The following is a 19392-nucleotide window of genomic DNA, read 5'->3' as shown; positions in this document are numbered from 1 at the left end:
CATGTTGGTATCCTATGCGAATGGCAGCATTTCGTTCCCCTTGCCGTGCAACCAAAGCAATGGGTGAGTCCTGACCGGCCCTCAGCAGGACCCGGACCGAGAAGCAGTTTCCGCGGGCTCCTAGCCCCGGGCCAGGGAAGTTCCGGGAGCCGGAACTCGGCCGCTCCGTGCTCAGTGTAAGCTCCTATAAGTGTAGGCTCCAAGAAGCAGTCCCCGCGGGCTCAGTTCCGGGAGCCGGAATTCGGCCGCTTAGTGCTTGGTGTATGCTCTGATAGGAGCAGGGTCCAAGAAGCAGCCTCCGCAGGCTCCGCAGCCCTGGGCCAGGGCGGTTCCAGGACGGTTCCGGGAGCCGGAACTCGGCCGCCCTGCGCTCGGTGTTCGCTCCGATAAGATCAGGTTCTAAGAAGCACCCAGGCACTGAACCCTAGCAATCTGTCTGCAAGCCGCAGGCGAATTGCAGCCTGAAATTACCTGTTCTATGGCTGAATGAGCTGCGGTCAGTCGAAAACAGGGATGGTGACGTCAGCTTCTAACATGGTGGCTGCTGGCCTCCTCTGTGGTCTGACCGGTGTGGAGAACCGAGATGGACCGCTTCCTTCCCCCATCTCGAACCCAGAATTCAGCCCTGAGTACGGTGCTTGCACGGCTGGCAGAAACTGCAGCACTGTATTCCTGCGTCGCTATCTCCTCATTTCCCAGCGCGCGCTGCAGACTCTAGCCGCGGGGCGGTTTGCTGAATAAGCAGTGTTACCCTCCGTGCGACAAACCTCTCGCGTTTGAGTCCCCGTAGCCGATCCTCCTGCGATGGAAATCCTTCCTCCAGGTTCCGGAGCACCCCACTATTGCTGGAAATTCCTAACAAGATATCCTTTAGCCGTCCTGACTTGTCATACTCCCACACAGTGAAGCAGCACACGGGGGCAATGCACTCCCCTCACCGCCATCTTCCCCGATTCCCCCTGTTTATGTCTGCTTTTTAAACAATTTCTCTGATCCTCTCATAAATTTCACCTGGGAGTATAAATTGGTAAAATTTCAAGGGAGGGCAGTTTAGCAATCTTAAAATCCTCATGTGAATGCCTTTCGATCTGGCATTTCCACTTCTAAGAAGGTATCAGACATCATTATCCATTGTGTACACATATTGGAATGCCACACTGTACCCTATAGATATGCCTCAATTAATAAATATATTAAAGAATAATGTTCATACAGAGGATATTCCTACACATGTGCAAAGAAAAGCTTATATGTTATAACCAACTTATAGTTCAACAAAGGGAAATGGCTAAAAATTTTTAGAGTGAAATTTTACAGCGTCAGAAAACAGATAGAGGAATATCTGTATATGATGATACAGACTGGTCTCCAGGATGAATTCTTAAAAGGAAAAGGTAGGGTAAAGAACACTGAATGAGGGCTGGGGATGTGGCTCAAGTGGTAGTGTGCTCGCCTGGCACGAGTGCGGCCCGGGTTCGATCCTCAGCACCACATACAAACGAAGATGTTGTGTCCACCGAAAACTAAAAAATAAATATTAAAAATTCTCTCTCTCTCTCTCTAAAAATAACACTGAATGATATGCTATAATCTGTATCCCAACAAGGGAATTAGTATATTTGAAACACACATTCCCCACATGCCCATAGATAAATGCACATAAACCTGGTATCTTGGTAGCCTTGGTGGAAGGGAACTTAGTGGAAGGGAGCTAGGTGGGACTTGGTAGAAAGGGGAAATTTGGTGGAAGGCTGGTGGAAAGGGATGGGAGAGAGTCTTTTCTCTATCTGCCATTGTATCTTTTGAATTTTTGTATCTAATAATTCCCTTTTTTTTCTTATAAACCTAAAAAATCAATTTTAAAAAAGGTGCTTACCCAAATAAGTTGAAAACTTATGTTCACACAAAAACCTGCACACAGATATTTATCACAGCTTATTCATAGTGGACCCCAATTGGAAGTACCCAATTGGTAAATGAATAAACAAACTGTGAATTAATTACTTCATACAATGGAATAGAATTCACTGACTGAAAAGAAATGAGCTCTCGAATCACAGACAGACGTAGAAGAGCTCTAAATACATATTGCTGAGTGAAAGAAGTGAAAGAAGCCAATGTGAAGAGGCTACGTGGTATATGATTCCAACTGTGACATTTTGGAAAAGTCAAAATTATGAAGACAGGAACAAGATCAGTGGTTGCCAAGAGTTTGGGGAGGAGAAGTGGAGAAAAGGGGAGGGATGACTAGATGAAGTACAGGGGACTTTGAAGCCAGTGAAACTATTCTCTATGGTATTGTAATGGGGGAGACGTGTCAGTATTCATTTCAGACTTATAGATGTACAAACTCCAAGAGTGAACCCTAATGTAAAGTAGGGCTATTTAAATATTTTAAAATAATAGCATATCAGTATTGTTTCTTCAATTGTAACAAACATACTACACTAATAAAAGATTTTAATAATAAGGAAAACTAGGCAGGAGAAAGGGGACATGACATATGAGAGCTCTGAACTTTATGGACAAGGTTTTGGTAAACCTGAAACTTCTCCAAAACTAGTCTACTCATTTAAAAAAAAAATCCTGATTAACTGGAAACTGAAGAATTTCTCTGTTCCTTTCATTTGTGAAGCTTATCAGGAGCTGGGGGTGGCCCCTGGGTCTTATGATGAGTGACAGCATTGGCACAGGCAGGGACAGCTATCTTTAGTGAGACCGTGGACTGGAAGATGAGCAGGAGCATGGTGGGGGATGGCTAGACAGTTGTAGAGTCTTTGCTTTGAATGCCAGAGCGAAGATTCAAATGGAGAGCAATGGGAAGCTATGGAGAATTATACCAGGAGAGTGACATAGATTTATGCTTCAGGGACCAGGGCTGCTGCATTAGTTCTGCCCCTTCTCTGGACCTCATGCCCCAGTTGATGAAACTAAGAGGTTGTAATAAGTGATCATTGAGGTCATCCTCAGCTCAATGGTTCTGAGATCAAAGCCTATCCCAACTCTCCTTCCTCTTCCTGCCCCACCCCTTTTTATTTTTCTGCCACTCAGCGCTGTGCTGAGGCTGGATCTGTCTCCTCAGGGGAACATTGGCTGAACGAAGGCCATGGGAACAATCTGTTGTATTTTATTTTATTTTTTTGTTTTCCTCTCTCTTTGAAATCTTCAAGGAGAAATGTCAAGTCCATGCCGGCTCCTAGCAGCAACTGGGAAGGGAGTTAGAGGTGCCGAGATGGGCAGTCAGATCCCCTGAGAGTTGCAGAACCAGAGCAGGCTACAGAGGATGCTCCTGCTGGGGCCTTTTCTTGCTGGAAAACCTTGGCTCTGACCTGACCAAAATGCTGGCAGGCCATTCAGGGCCCTGCCTGGAAGGCCCCAGCTGGTTGTGCAAACTGGGGAAGTTCTCTGCTCCTTCCAAATTGTCTCCTATCATCACAACGTGATTTATGAGCATTTCCTCTAAAATATGAGAACACTGGCTCCTGATGATACCCTGGAAGGGAGAAGGCAGCGGCTGTAGCATTTCTAGTAAGGAAGATCCCTCTGGCTCTCGTCTTGTCAGGAAGAGGATGCAAGAGGTAGAATACAGATGGGCAGAAGGTGCTTTCTGTTTTGTTTTAATCTGGAAAACAAGGCTAATCCACGAAACACAGGCCACGGAGCTCTGTAGGGACGCCAATCTTTCATACAGTGGAGAACATTATTGTCACTTTCTGAGGGATCTGGGGTTGATCCCTAGCTCTGCAATGTAGATGTCACAGGCCGGTGACATCTCTTGAGCCTCTATTCCCTTTCCTATGGGGGAAAATGGGAACACTAGAAGCACCTGTGCAGCCCACGTTGGGGAAGCACCTAAAGTGCTCGGGCTGGGCCTGCCACTCTCCCTGCGCTGGCACTTATTGTTGGATTATGATAATAGCCGATGGTCTAAAAATCTTTGGAACAAAACATGGAAAGCATTTTCAGAGTAGTGTATAGTGTACATGATGTGTGTGGTATGTGTTGTGTGTTTTGTGCGTATGTGGTGTATGTGTGTAGGTATGCATTTGTGTCAGCTGAGGCTCTCATAATCAGTGCACTTGGGCAAAGGCACTTGATGAAGGTGAATGGCAGTTTGCTGTATAGATACCGATACCCTGATGACCTACTGTGTATGCTGGGAGAATCTGCCTTCAGAGCTTAAGTTTCTTTTGAGAACATGGCAGATATGACATGCATACACGAAGGAACAAGCACACCATAACCAAGCACTGCCAGGCAGTCTGAGAGCAAGTGGGAGTCTGTGGGGAGTTGAGAGGAAGCCCCAGGGCAGCAGCGAGGACCTTGTAGGAGGAGCTGTGCTTGACGTGGGTTCCAAAGCTGTGGTTTTCTGCCCTTTTTTTTTTTTTTTTTTTGGCTGCCTACCCTCTAAATGAACTTTTTGAGGAAAAACAATCTCTTCCCCTTCACACATTTTAACTTGACACCTAAAATGTTTCATTCTAAGTAGCTACAAAGGATGTATTTCTGCTGTGTTTTAAATATTGACATCTTAGATTAACATTACACCACTCTTCCATCAAATGGAACTGGGTGCAGTGGTGCACGCCTGTAATCCCAGCCTCCAGCTGAGGCTGGAGGATCACAAGTTTGAGAGGCCAGCCTCTACAACTTAGCAAGACCCTGTCTCAAAAAAACAAACAAACAAAAAAAAGCAGGGGGGTGGCTAGAGATGTAGCTCAATGGTAAAGTGCCCTAGGCTCAGTCCCCAGTACCACAAACAAGCACCATCAATGGAAACTAAGTAACAGCAATTTTTTATTTTGTCTTTTTATTGAAGTATCATATGTAAATAGTAAAATGCACAGATCCTAATTGTGAAACTCAATAATTTTTACCATTGTCCCTGCCCGCTAAATCAAGTTGAGGGACATCTCCAGGACTCTGGAAAGCATCTTTGCCCCCTCTCAGTGAATAACCCCTCAAAGGTGACCACTTCTCTCATCTCTATCATGATAAACTAGCTTTTCATGATTTCATTTGTTTTGGCTGCTTTCAGTAAACACAAGGTCTGTGGGTTTCAAGACTGCTCTGCAAGTTAGTAGTAGTACATTCTCATTGTTAAATAGTATTTCACTCAATCATTATTTCACATTTAAAAAATCCCTTCTACTCTTACTGGATATCTAGGGGCATTTCTAATATTTGCCTATTAAGTTACTATACTTGTATATATTTTTGGGTGGAAATAAGCACTGATTTCTTTTGGAATGAGTGGAATTGCCAGGTCATATGATAAATACCATAATACATTGGAATCCTTTGTTGTTCAGCAAAAATACCAATAAGCCAGCTGTGGTGGTGCACATCCATAATCCCAGCTACTCAGGAGGAGGTTGAGGCAGGAGGATTGTAAATTTGAGGCCAACCTGGGCAACTTAGTGGAGACACTGACTCAAAATAAAAACAAACTTAAAAAGGTGGAATGTAGTTCAATGTTTGAGGCCCTGGGACCCTGTGTTCAATCCCCAGAACTGTACATATACACACATACACAGAGGAAGGAAAAAAATAACCAAACAAGTAAGAAATATTTACATTGGTCCTTTGTCTTCTGAAGTTCATAATTCCCTCCTACTTCCTTCACAGACTTTTACCTTAATGTATTATGGTTTAATTTTTGATCGATTATCATACTTCTTTTTATCCCAAACGTATATGTAAATTGAAATGAACATTTTACATTTGTCCTTTGACCATACAATTCTAAGGATCTTTCCTTTGGATTAATTTATCATTTTAGTGATTGCTAATAAACAGTTCATTAAAATAATATTAATACTTTGCAAATTTGATAGACAATTAGACATACAAAGTAATATTTTGTAGGAAATGTTTCTCATAATAAAATGGATGGGGTGGGAGATGACAGTGTTGCTCAAACTTCAAGGTACATAAGGATGACCCAGGGAACTTATTAAAATGCAGATTCTGATCCAGCAGGTCAGGGCTGGGGCTTGAGATTCTGTTTTTTTCTTCTCTTCTAGCTTTACTAAAGTATAATTGATATACAGAAAGTAGCATACATTTAATGTATACGTCTTGGTGAGTTTGGGCAGTTCAATGTTTTTAAGTAATGGTGATGCCTCTGGTCCATGAACCATACTTTGAGAGCAAGAATTTATAGTCCTTGATTAAAAAAATATTTGCTAGCACCAACATTTTGATTTGTCCCTCCCTGTTTTGACACCCAGATTTTTTGACACTTTGGGGTGCTGTGCCACATTCAGATTCTGGATGCATGAAACATTGCTTTTCCTCCTGTAAAATAGGAAACAGGACCATTGTGAAGAGGGAGAGTTTCACACCATCTAGATAGCGGCACTTTCTCAGGCAGAGCGGTTTTAAGAAAGAGTGGGAATGGACACTTCTTGCTGAGGATCTGAGGTGGATTTGTAACTCTGCCTGCACATCCCCTGGGGTATCTTTGTATGCTACAGAGAGGGTCTGCCCCATTTTGCAGATCGACTTTCCGAAGGATGCTAAAATGTTGGGAGTCACTATGTCAGATAGGGTGCACATTTGAGCAAGTAAGATTGGACATTGCAAGGACTGGATTGACAGATTTGGAGGCTCCACTGGAAGAGAAGTCCTGAGCAGTAACATTTGGGAGAGGGTGCTGAATGGCTTTGAATTCTGGGCTAAGGAGTTGGACTTAATCTTGAGGCAGAGGTATTTCTGAGTGGATTGCTGGTATGAGAAGAGTGTTTTGGAGAGACGATCTATTGAGAACTTCAGGAATGTCAGAGAAGGAGTTCGCTACATGGGGATGGTGGCAGTGACAACATTAGGGTTTGAAGATGAGATTGGCTGTAGTCATGAGCATTTGGCTTCAATTTTTTAAAAAAATAATTTTTTTTAGTTGTAGATAAACACAATATCTTTATTTATTTATTTTTATGTGGTGTTGAGGATCAAACCCAGGGCCTCGCACATGCAAGGCAAGCGCTCTACCACTGAGTCACAACCCCAGCCCTTGGCTGTAATTTTGAAGTCTGACTCCCAGCTCTTGAACTTTTGTCCTGGTAATACAGACCTGGTTTGCCCCATCAATATTTCCTGAAGTGGGCTACATTCTTCTAGTAGCACTTGAGATGTTTATACACGGAATTCAAGGTAATTTAAAGCAGAACACAGCCGTGGCCTTGAATAACACTGAAACCCAAGAGCAAGCAGCATCCCCTTCACAGCCCTTTCTCTGTCTTCACTGTACCTGGAGAAGATCTTTCTTTAGCCCTCTCGGGCTGCCGTTTCCCTTTCTTGCTAAAGAGTAAGCAGCTGAGGCAGAGGGGCCTTCGATGAACTGACTAGACAGAATTGTACAGAATTCTTGTTTTTGTTGAACTCATTTCCTATGTCCTAGGCTGCTCCTGGTTCTCCACTTTACTATAATGATATGCAGCTTTTCATTTTAAGCAAGTTCACATCAGTAAGAAAAGTGAGTCCATCTACTTGATTATATGGAAGAAATAATAATTTAGCTGGTGGCATTATGGGTATGGTAAAAATTGTGGTGGCAACATGCAGTGATTCAAGTTTGGGAAACATGGGGTTAGATTGAGTGGCCAAAATGGCATGTGTCAACTCTTTGCACTAATGCTCTGCCGAGCAGGGTCTGGGGTCTAACCAAGGTCCAAGAGGTTCTAGGGATCATGCGGGGCTGCAAGGCAGGGGCTGTTTAGATTGCAGTGCCTGAGCTGGCATTGCTGGATCAGCAGGGTGGGTCCAGTACTGTCCCCACCAGCAGCCTAACTAATGTTTGGCTTCTTGCTTCTGCAGAGATCCGCACGCAGCTGGTCGAGCAGTTCAAATGCCTGGAGCAGCAGTCAGAGTCGCGGCTGCAGCTGCTTCAAGATCTCCAGGAGTTCTTCCGCAGGAAGGCTGAGATTGAGCTTGAGTACTCCCGCAGCCTGGAGAAGCTGGCTGAGCGGTTCTCTTCCAAAATTCGTAGCTCCCGGGAGCACCAGTTCAAGTGAGAAGTTGGCTGTGGGGTCCCAAGAGATGCGAGGGGCCACGCTGGACTGGGCGGGCAGTTGGTGGTAAAGCATGCTGGGACTTGTTAGAGGCAAAGGGCGTCCTGTAAGATGCTGGTTCTGCAGGTTACTTATACCTCCAAGCCTCAGTTTTCCCAGTGCATAAAGTGAAAGACCAAAATAGTTCTTACATAGGTTGCTGTAGAGAATGAGTAGCCCAAGGAAAGTGTTTGTCATAAACAGTAAGCACTAATATTGCTTTTATTATTACTATCCTATCAAGTCCAGGCAAGGATTAATCTTCATTTCCACCCACATGAGACCTCTGCCTCATTTCAGGACATTCTGACCCTGTCTAGTTGTGTTTTAACTGGGTAACAGCCAGCCCTCTTCTAAATTCCTCTAGCACAATGACCTTAAAATCTCTTCTCCATGGAATGGGTTCTCAAAGCATTCCTCTTCCTTGCTCCCCTGGAGGACCAGAACCCTTTCCCTGCCTTATTTACTAATTTATGACACACAAACCTTCCCCAGTTGTGATTTCTCACACACCAACCTCTGAGTGTATAGAGGCCCCATCTGATTTGGCAGGCTGTGAACCCTGCAGCTGCAAATCATAGCCCTGGCTGAGCTGACTCTGGAGCCATCCTCTCCTTGGCTCCCTGGGCTGCAGAGACAGGGCAGTGTGGAGAGCTTGGGTCCCATCTCCATGTGCTCCTTCCTCTTGATTGGGAGTCAGTTCTCTCCCCATTCTAAGTGTGCACATGGGAGAGAGGGGGAGAGGTGGGACTGGAGACATGGGGTGGGGGGGAAGGTCCCCTGCTCTCTTGCATAGCCTGTAATGAGCTTGACCAGCCCCCCATGGGTTCATTAAGGGAGCCACCAGACGGAACAGGAGCCCCAGCTGGCAGTCGGGCCAGGCAGGCTGCTTGTCACAGTTTGAAAGTCTAATTAAGGTGTCGCCTAGGCCTGTGCAGCTGGGGCAGGCCCTCTGCACGATGCTAATGTGCTCATGCAGCCCCTGATGGCTTTTGGAGAGTCTCTAGATCATGTCGGACTCACCTTTGACTCCAGGGCACTGATTGACCCCTGACCGCTTCTTGTTTGGAGATCAGGGCACAGGAGCTGTGCTGTGCCCTGGGTCTTTCATCCTGACCATCCTGAAAAGCCTTGTCCTGCTGTCTACAGAATCTCCATTTAAGAGTTTTCAGGCCAAATAGCTTCTCAGTCTTGGGTGCAGGGCTTAGGACTTGTTTTATTCTCACTGCAATGGGTCCGGTTCTGGGCAGAGATGGGATATTTGTGAATGACAGGAAGAGAGGGAGGAAGAAAGGAAGGAAGAAGAAATGGAGAAGGGCAGGCAGGAAGGAAAGAGAAGCAGTGGAGAGAGGGAGTAAGGAAGGAAGGAGGAGAGAAGAAATAGAGGAAGGCAGACAGGAAGGAAGAAGAAATAGAGGAAGAAAGGAGGGAGGGAGGGGAAAGGAAGGAAGGAGAACAAAGGAAAGAAAGGAGGGCTGGAGGAAGAGAAGGAGGAAGGGAAGGAAGGGATTTGCTTACTTGGTCTGTACAGTCCATTCTGACTGAGAGATCTGGTTCAGAGAGGGAATCCAGTTATCCAGATCTCACAACAAATTAGAGGCAGAACTGGGACAGAGACCTGGGTCCCTTTCCTCTAAGTGCAGTGTGCTTCTCTCTGCTCTGTAGGCCACGTCTCTTAGCTGATCTCTATCCACCTGCACAATGGGAAAATTTACAGCTGCCAGGAGGTACTGTGTTCTGGGTTAGACTCACCTGGGCTGAGTTTTGTACAGGAGTCAAAGAAAGGCTCTGGCGATGACTCTGGGTCTCCCTGGGGCAGGCTGAGCATTTAGAGAGCAATATTGTCATGTTTCTTTTCTATCAGCTCGTGCTTCTACTCTAACAACCCTGACATCTTTCCTGTTTCATAATCCTGATGATAACCCAGGGGAGTAGTGAGGGAACTCATGGTTTTATCCCAAGCCAGAAAAGCCAAGTAGCTTCTTTGACCAAGGACACAGAGTGAGCTGTTGGGCTTGAGAATCCAGGGTTCCTGTCTTCCAGGTTGGCTTCTCTCTCCAAGAAGCCATGGGATCCTTTTTTTTAACTTAAAATGCATGTATTGAGGGCCTCTTTCTTCCTGGGACTGGGCCCAGTGCTGACAACACTAAGGTAAATAAAGCACAGTTTCTGCTCTTGAGTACTGAGTCAAGGGCATAGCTCAGGGATGCTGTAATTTGGCATGGTTGGTTCAGGCACCCAAGTGGCTGTGCCTTTGAACCATCAGCCCTCAGCATTTAGATGTCTCTTGCTCTGGAAACTTCCCTTGATTCTGACCTGGCGCCTTTCCCTGTCTGCCCACAATATTCATATGTTCCTCTTTACTTATTCACTTTTTATTTACTGAGCATCTACTGCATTCCAGTCTTCAGGTCTATGGTGGTGAGCAAAATAATCTTGATTCCTGCCATGGTGAAATTTATATTTGTGGAGGAGATAATTGAAGAATAAAGCTTAAAAAGCTAAATAAAAGAAAAGACAAACTTCAATCAAATGATTTTCAAGATGAGCATTCTGGTTGTCTATTCTGTGTAATAGCAACATGCCCACTTTTGATGTCTCTCCTGATTTAATGGGTCAGGGATGTGGACAGGACTTAGTGGGGTGATTCTTCTGCTTTATGTGGCATTGACTGGAATTGCTCAGTGATACTAACCTGGTGGCTTATCTGCTCTGGAGGGTCCAAGATGGCTTTACTCACATGCCTAGTGCTTTGATGGGAATGGCTACAAGCCTGGGCCACTTTCTCCATGTAGTGTCAGACTCTAGACCCAGTAGCTCAGGACTGGGAGAGAGCAAGATGGCTTCCATTGGAGCTCATAAAGGCTAATCCTGGACCTGATCCCCTGGATCCTATTGGTCAGAGCAGTTTCAGCTCTAGCTCAGCTTCATGGGAGGGGAGATGAAGCCCTCCTCTCATTGGAGGAGTGTTAAGAGCTTGGCAGTACTCTTTCATCCTTCACACTGAGTAGTGTGGTAGTCATCGCATTGAAGACTTCTTCAGGAAGTGGTGTTTATGCTAAGACCTGGGAGATGGAAGGGAGCCAGCTTTGGGGACAGTGTGAGAGGGAAGGAATCCCAGGTGACTAGAAGTAGCTGAGGGAGACTAAGAAGTCCTTGAGGCTCGCAGAGAGAGGCTAGCATGATCCAGGTTTGTATTTTTCTGACTACTGGGTTGGAGGGGCTGAGGATGGAGTGGAGGAGACTCCAGGGTGTGGGTGCAGCTCCTTAGGAAGGAGGTAATCAGGACCTGGGGGCAGAGTAGAGATGGCAAAGTAAACACCTGTGAAATCTCTCAGTGGTGGGAAGAAGGAAGGGAGAAAAATCAAGGGTGTTGCCCTCTGTTGACTTGGGATAGAAAGAAGTTGAGGAGGAGGGTGAGGCAGAGTCACCATCCTGTCTTGTCCCCTTCTGATCACTGTCTCTCCCTTTGGATGGGCACTAGACTGCAAGCTCATACGTGGTAGAGAGGGTGGCTGGTGAGCTGGGGGGATAGTCCCTAGTACCTAGGGCAGGTCTTGGCACATGTTGGCACTAAATATTGAGTGAATTAATGAAATTTAGGTGCTGATTAGAATCGCTGGGGATGTGTGTAGACTACGTCTTTTTCCACCTTAGGAGCTGGGTGATGTCATTTGGGCAAAATGTCACCCACTCAAGTGACTGATACCTGGCACTGTGTTGCTGAGATGACAGAGTAGACCTGGTGGTGGTTTCCCTATCTGGAAAATGGTGATTAACCGAAGACTAGAGCTGGTTTACAAAGCTTGGACAGATGGAAGCTTGTCAGAAATGCAAAATCTTGGGCCTCACCCCTCACCTGTGGCAAGACCCAGGAATCAGCATTAACAACCTCTCCTGGGGGTTTTAGTGTCCATTCACTTTTTTCCCCCTCCCAGTCCTGAGGCTTTAACCCAGTGACACTCTACCATTGAGCTACATTCCCAGCCCTTTTTATTTTATTTTTAAATTTTGAGACAGAATCATATTAAGTTAGCGAGTCTGACCTTGAGTTTACAATCTTGCTGTTTTAGCCTCTTGAGTCACTGGGGTTACAGGCATGTGCTACTGTGCCCTGCTATCTATTCACTTTTTTTTGTGGGGGGTACCAGTGATTGAACCCAGGGGGCACTTGACCACTGAGTCACATCCCCAGCCCTATTTTGTATTTTATTTAGAGACAGGTTCTCACTGAGTTGCTTAGTTGCCTCGCTCTTACTGAGGCTGGCTTTGACCTCTCCATCTTCCAGCCTCAGCCTCACGAGCATTTGGGATTACAGGCATGCGCCAACACGCCCAGCCTCTATTCACTTTTTTAAAAAATTGTTTTTTAGTTGTAGATGGATACAATACCTTTATTTATCTTTATGTGGTGCTGAGGATCGAACTCAGTGCCCCACACATGTTAAGCAGGCACTCTACCACTAAGCTACAACCCCAGTCCTCTCTTCACTTTTAAGACCCATGCAATGCAGAATGATAGTTTTCTGGATGATAAATGTTTTACAGCTCACTTTCAGGCTGCACTGGCCTTCCCTCCTGCTCGCCAGTATAAAATCCACAGTCCGCTGCCCTTTTCAGGCCAGGCCTAACATGAGCTTGGCTTTTTCTTTTGAAGGCCTGGAGCTGGAATTCCTTCCTGAGTGGGAACATGGCATGGAGGTTGGCAAATAGGGTTCCTGAGAACCTACCTCTTGGGTGGATGGTCTGGCCCAAACAAGTTGGGTAATTCTGTGAAGTTCCTGGGATGAAGACTTCTGCTTCCTCCAGAGAAATGTTTTCTAAAACACCTCCAGAGAAATGTTTTCTAAAATACTTTTTTTAAAAAAATATATTTTTAGTTGTAGATGGACACAACACTTTTATTTTTTTTTTTAATTTATTTTTTATATGGCACTGAGGATTGAACTCAATGCTTCACACGTGCTAGGCAAGCACTCTACCACTGAGCCACAACCCTAGCCCAAAGCATCAGTACTTTGAGATGTATGTTAGAGAAAGAGAGCAAGAGGCAGAGAGGCAGAGACGAGGAGAGAGGGAAAGGAGAAAGAGAATGAGAAAAAGAGTTCTAAGTTTGGGGACCACTGGCTGCTATTATCATCCCTCTTCAAGATTTTTGACATGACTTAGCATATGGAAGGCTGAGAAGTTTCATAGTAAATAAGCTTTTTGCCTTCTTTCTGAAAGCTTTTGACCATGGAACTTTTCTTTCCATAACATGTATTAATATTTCATACACTAGCACTCCTTAGGACTTAATTTACAAAGCTCTGCTCTAGACAAACAGCAGTTTCCTCCCTTAGAATGGATGTCCCAATGCTCCATGTAAACAGTCCACCATATTTGGGGTGACAGAGGCCCCTTGTATTCTGATCCCTTCATTTTTAATGGTCCTCACCTTCCTGGGGATATACCTGATGAAGACACACTATCCAGAGGGGCTTAGTGTTGCTCACTGCCATTTGGACCACTGTGGTGAGTGGGTGGGTGGGGGGCAACAGGGAAAGCTATTCTATTATGCTAAAAATGTTTGGGGAAAGTCAGAATTTGGCTAGTTAATGAATAATATTCTATGCAAATGTTCTGGACCAGGGAGGTTTGGAGTATCTTTCAGCTTCACAGAGCTGTTGAGAGAAGAGGATTCCAGTGAATAAGTAAGCTCATTTCCAAGAAAACACTTTTTCTTGGGGATAAACCATTGCAGTTTTTTCCCCCCATAGATATGGTAAAATTTAGATTTAGCCTTCCAGATTATCCCTAAACAGAGAAGCACTCTTGTAGTGTATAAATTGAGCCCATAAATGTGCAAAGGATTCAGGATTAAAAGGTTTGCTCAGGGGCTGGGATTGTAGATCAGTGGTAGAGTGCTTGCCTAGCATGTGTGAGGCATTTGATTCTCAGCACCACATAAATAAAGAACAAAAAGGTGGGGCTGGGGATGTGGCTCAAGCGGTAGCGCACTCACCTGGCATGCGTGCGGCCTGGGTTCGATCCTCAGCACCACATACAAACAAAGATGTGTGTCCGCCAATAACTAAAAAATAAGTATTAAAATTCTCTCTCTCTCTCTCTCTCTCTCTCTCTCTCTTTAAAAAAAAAAGAACAAAAAGGTGCTCAACAACTAAAAATATATATTTAAAAAAAAGGAGGTGGGGATGGAGAAGGACCTCAGATAGGGCTATTGTCTCTGTTGCTAGTTCTTACTATTACCATAATTAGAATACAGTTTTTTGTAGAGACAGACAAGGCAGGGCACCAAAGATAGCAGGAAACAGTTTTATTTGGCTGCAGCCAGGTTCAGAGGGCACAATTTTCGTTGTAATCAATTAATCCCCTGAACCTTGAGTTCAGGTAGTTTCAGAATTTTTATACCCAGCATGTAAGGGGAGGGGCTCAGAAGTTCACAGTCTGCAGAAGTTCACATAAAAGCAGCTTTTTCTTTCACTGTTCTGGGCAGGTAAGGGAGAGCTTCTTCTCCCCTTTCTTTTCTCCCTCTGCCAGCTGTTACCCAATTGCTCACTTCTCTTATCTTAGAAATGTAGACATTTTTGTGAAGCTCCAGCTCAAGGCCAGAGGCCTTGTTAAAGAATTTGTCTTTTTTTTTTTTTTAAATCACATTTTGCATTTGCAAACACACTTCTACAAACTACTATACTGAATAAATGTGAAAAACTAGTAAAGGGGGCGTTTAGCACCTGGAGGGCTGATTTCTTCCAGGCCAGTGACCAAGTAAAATAAGCAACAAGAAAATAGGAAATTTACCTACATTGAACTCTTTTGCTGATCAAAATCAATTATGGTGAAGATATCTGGAGAAGGTTAGTTGAGATTTTCTGTGGAGGAGGGGGTACCACTACACAGTACAAGTACCCAGTAATAAGTTTAATTTGTTACATATCCTTCATATCCTCATGACCACGTGCTCTACCAGATGAATAATATGCATTGTCTCATTTGAACCTTCATGGTAAGCTGTGTGCTCTGGATGACAGATACCTCTTTATATCTCTAGTTTAAAATATTGTGGTTTTGAGAAATAGTTATTTGCCCAGAAAGACACAACTAGAACTGGTAAATGGCACAGCTAGAATTTTAATCTCCCTTTTTCTTACTCCAGAATGTAAACTGCTTCCAGCCGCACTGCATGACCTTGGGTTCATTTCATGCCCCCTCTGGTCTGGCTCAGTGATTCCTGACCCTAGTCAACCATCTGACCAGGCTAACTCCTACTCAACCCACAAAGGCCAGCTTAGGGCATGCCTCCTTTGCAGAGACCCTGTGGTAGGTCCCAGGCCTACAGTCAGTTGCTCCTTTAGCCCAGTTAGTTGTGTATCTCTTTCATGGGGCTCAGGCTGTATTATCAGGGAATGATCAGGTTTCATTCTGTTGGCTACTTGAAAGCAAGGAGCCATTTCTAGTCTCTGTCTTGTCTCATCTCTCTCTCTCTCTCTCTCTCTCTCTCTCCCCCTCCCCCATGTGTGTGTGTATATACAATTCTGTATGTATCTATTTTTCCGTCCATCCACCTACCTATCTACCAACTTACGTACCTATCTATCATACTCTATTCAAAATTTTTAATGAATTGCTTTGGAGGCTTTCTTTAAATATACAAATGGAATAGGTTTCTTTTTTGTGGCTATAGGAGAGAAGTGAGGCCAAAAGGCCTTTCAGAGAAGCAGGCTTCAAGTCAATCTTGATTCCATTAGCCTGAGCTGTCTAGCCATAGAAAGGGCTTCCCCTAGAGGTGCTGAGTTCTCTATCCATAAGGGTGTGCACTCAAAAGCCAGGTATTTTTGGGGGGAGAGGTTTCTATAACACGATGAATAAATAAACCCCCCACCCATGTTCCTCAAAATAAGGGAGGGATCTCTGATGACACAGAGAGACCATAAATACTGAATTATCTTTTTACTTCTCTTTCAGACTTTTCAGTGGCCTCAGGAAGAGATTCTCAGTTTGGTCCTAGTGTGTTGTTAATACTCTGTAATCTCTTAATGGAGGCCGACCTCAGGCTTCAGCACCCTCCTAAGATTGAATAGTACTGTTTTGTTTCTTTTTAATTTTTTTGTTCAGTTACCTTTTATTAATGGCAAATGATGCTTTAAAAAAAAACAACCTAAGACTAAGGAACATCCTTTGTAAATAAATTTATTTAAATAGAGAAAGAAAAACAGATGATATTAAACATGGTAGCATGTAGGAATAGCTGAAGCCAGTATCAACTGATCCTGGGACCTCTTCCTGATCCTTCTGGAAAATGAACATCTTTCATCTCTACCTTCTCCATTAGCCATCCTCTGATTTTCACTGCTGGAAATTATTTTAAGACAGGGGGCTCAGCCTAGAATCTGGTCTTTCCTATGGTTGCAGCCCCTTTTTCCTCTTCCAATTTTTTCATCTGGCTTTCTCAACTTCTACCCTAGAATCCTCAAAGACTATAATCAGCAAATTCCAATATCTGAATCAGGATGCAACCTATCCATGTATGTATATGTTTGATATACATATAAATATGAGCATCATTTAATTTTTATATTAAAAATGAAAAATAGATGTTGTAATAAGGGAAATTTTTAATGAGTAGTAATAAATAGGGGTTTAGTTTTGACTCAATTCCGTGAGTAAAATAAGATAATAATGACCTTCAAAGATTCTGTAGGACCTCACACTTGTCAAATTCTGTCACCAGACTTCAGCTGCTAAAATCCTCCCAAACATCCTGGTGATGTGGAGAGAGTCAGGGAAGATGGCATCATTCCCACCTGACAGGCAAGAGACCTGAAGGTCAGGCAAGTGAGCCCTCTAGCTTAGGCTTCACAGCTGACCGGCAAAAGAATTGCCCAGAGGAGCTGTGAGCCGGGGCCCCTTTGTCTACCCCCATGTGGTACACACCATGTGGGGCACCATTTTTCAGGTGGATAAACCAAGGCAAAGAGGCTTGCAGGGAAGGGGATGATAGGGTTGCCCAGGGACTGGTTTCTGGGCCAGGAACTTTCATTCAGCAGGTCAAAGGTGGACTCAGAGGTGCTGCTGGACACTAGAGCTAGTGTGTTATTACCATACTGAGTTGTCCAGAATGGGATCCCAAAGGAACCAGAGCAAGTGAATAAATCTGCCGCAAGGTGGAGAGTGAGGCACGAAACATTTGCTGTGGGCCTCGGCACTCACATAGGAGTTTGCAGGAGGAGAAGGTAACAATGAAGAATGATAACCAACATTTTTTGAAACCCTACTGTGAATGTATGTTTGTCTACATCCATGATTCGTTTGATTTTCCCAACAACCTAGTGAGACAGTAATAATAGTAATAATTATCATTTGTTGGGTTTGATACTCAAAGCGTCATGTGAATTGTCTCATTTAAATCCTCAATGCACCACTCTGAGGCAGTTGTTACCTCATTTTATAAATAAAGAAAAAGTTTAACTAACTTCCCAAGTTCACTTCATTGATAATGGACAGAGGAGGCACTTGAACCCCATGTGGCCTCTGATTCCACAGCACCTGTGTGGGTGAGCACAGCCCACTTTGGCCAGGTGGCCCAATGAAGGAATTAGTCCCCTTCAGAATGACTCTGTCTTAGTGCTGCCAAATAGCAGTGGAGCCACTCGCTTGCCTCAGAGGGGGGCTGGCGGGGGAAGGGAGTCACAAGAAATGTGGACATGTATTGAAATATCACACTGAACCCTACTAACATGTACAATTAGCACATGTTCATCAAGAATAAAATAAGCTAAAAGGACAGAAAGAAATAGATAAATGAAGAAATCCATCACTGCCTTAGCTACAATAGCTTTCTGGAGAAGACTACTGTGAGCAGAGAAGGGACAAGGGAGGTGACAGATGGGGTAGGCCCAAGTGCCAGCTACTAAGAGCAGATTAAATCCTCTGCATCTATGTTTCATGGCTCCTCTCATGGGCACCAGAAAGATGTCTGAGGCATTCTATGAACTCTCCTTGGGCCTTCCTGATCCACTTGTCCTGATAGCCTGTTGGGGATTTTATCGTGTCCCCCTCAAAATTCATATATTGAAGTCCTAAAGACTAGGGTCCTCACAGAGGTCATCAAGTAAAAATGCAGTCATGAGGGTGGGCCCTCGTCAGACATAACTGGCAAAGGGGAGCTTTGAACCCACAGAGGATGCATGGGAAGAACCTGTGCAAGAATGAGGACCGAGACCAAAATGATGCTTCTCCACACCAAGAAATTCCATGGAACTTCAGCAAACCACCTGGAGCCAGGGTAGAGGCTGGAGCAGGCTCCACCACCCAGCCTCAGAAAGAGCCAACCCTTCTGACCCCTTGATCCTAGATTCTAGCCTCCAGAACTGTGAGACAGAAGTTTTCTGTGGTTTGAGCCACTCAGTTTGTGGTCTTGTTAGCACAATTCATGCAAGTAGTAGCTGCTAGCACAAACTGCTTCTGTTCTGCTCCTGAAGAACAGAAAAACTAAGAAATTAGTGTACCTGGGTGCTCATCTTCAGGACTCTACCTTGTGCTACCTCTCTGGCCTTGTTTTGATCCCTTATCAAGTCCCCATCTGCCCTCTGGTTATGCCCACTCCTCTCAGTTCTAGAAGATGCCCATGCACATAGGGCCTTCCCACTTGCTGCTAGAGTACTCTTTCTGATTCCTGTGCCATCCTTCTGGTCCTAGCTTAGGGACACTTTTTACTTAGCGAACAAATATTTTATGAGAGCAGACTGTGTGTGCTTAGCCCTGCCTGGACACCAGAGAAACAGTGAGAGAGGGGGACAGAGACCAGGAACCAAGGAAAACAAACAAGCAGATGCCAGGTTTGACAGTGCCATTGTAACAATGAGATAGGGGAGTGTGATAGAGATGGGGAGTTGCCGAAGGGCAGGGAGGGCTCAAGGAGGGAAAAACACCTCAGCTAATGGCAATGACAAGAAGAACCAGCGTGGCCCACTGGAACCTTCCCTAGGTAAGGTCACCTTCATCTTGTTACGGTCTCTCCAGGCTCACAGTCTGCCTCAGCATCCCAGTTGTCTATCTGCGTATGTGATTATATGATTGTTATATGAGACCCTTACTAGACCAGAAGCTCCAGAAAGCAGGGGGTGTGGCTCCTTTTGTTTACCATTGCTGGGCACAGACACGCACTGGGTTATTATTTGCTGAATTAATGATTCACACTACAACAAGAAAATGTGATGAATTCCAAATCCTGCTTGGGGAAGCTTAGGGTAGCAAGAGGTTAACCACACCTTTCTGGCCCTGAAGGTAATTGAGGTTACATTTTTCAAGAGCAAGTTTGCTGGCACAGCCTGAGCAAGCC

The 19392-nt window shown here is 44.7% G+C and overlaps 1 protein-coding gene across 6 annotated transcripts in view; it reads left to right on the top strand.

Moving 5' to 3' along the window:
* Srgap3 (SLIT-ROBO Rho GTPase activating protein 3) overlaps positions 1–19392 on the top strand; it is a 247907-nt gene that overhangs the window by 119334 nt on the left and 109181 nt on the right. For 5 of the 6 annotated variants that reach the window (XR_007341984.1, XM_048787059.1, XM_048787058.1 and 2 more), the window contains exon 2: positions 7819–8011. Coding sequence is in view for 4 of the 6 variants with exons in the window: in XM_048787059.1 (XP_048643016.1) it covers positions 7819–8011 (193 nt within the window). In the remaining 2 variants the exon portion in view is untranslated. Of the gene's footprint in view, positions 1–7454; positions 7478–7818; positions 8012–19392 lie in introns of those variants that run through there. The other variant, XM_048787060.1, reaches the window with a different exon arrangement.

This window comes from Marmota marmota, unplaced genomic scaffold, assembly GCF_001458135.2.
Source record: "Marmota marmota marmota unplaced genomic scaffold, marMar, whole genome shotgun sequence".
Taxonomy (NCBI): Eukaryota; Metazoa; Chordata; class Mammalia; order Rodentia; family Sciuridae; genus Marmota; species Marmota marmota.
This window is presented reverse-complemented; position numbering and strand designations above follow the sequence as displayed.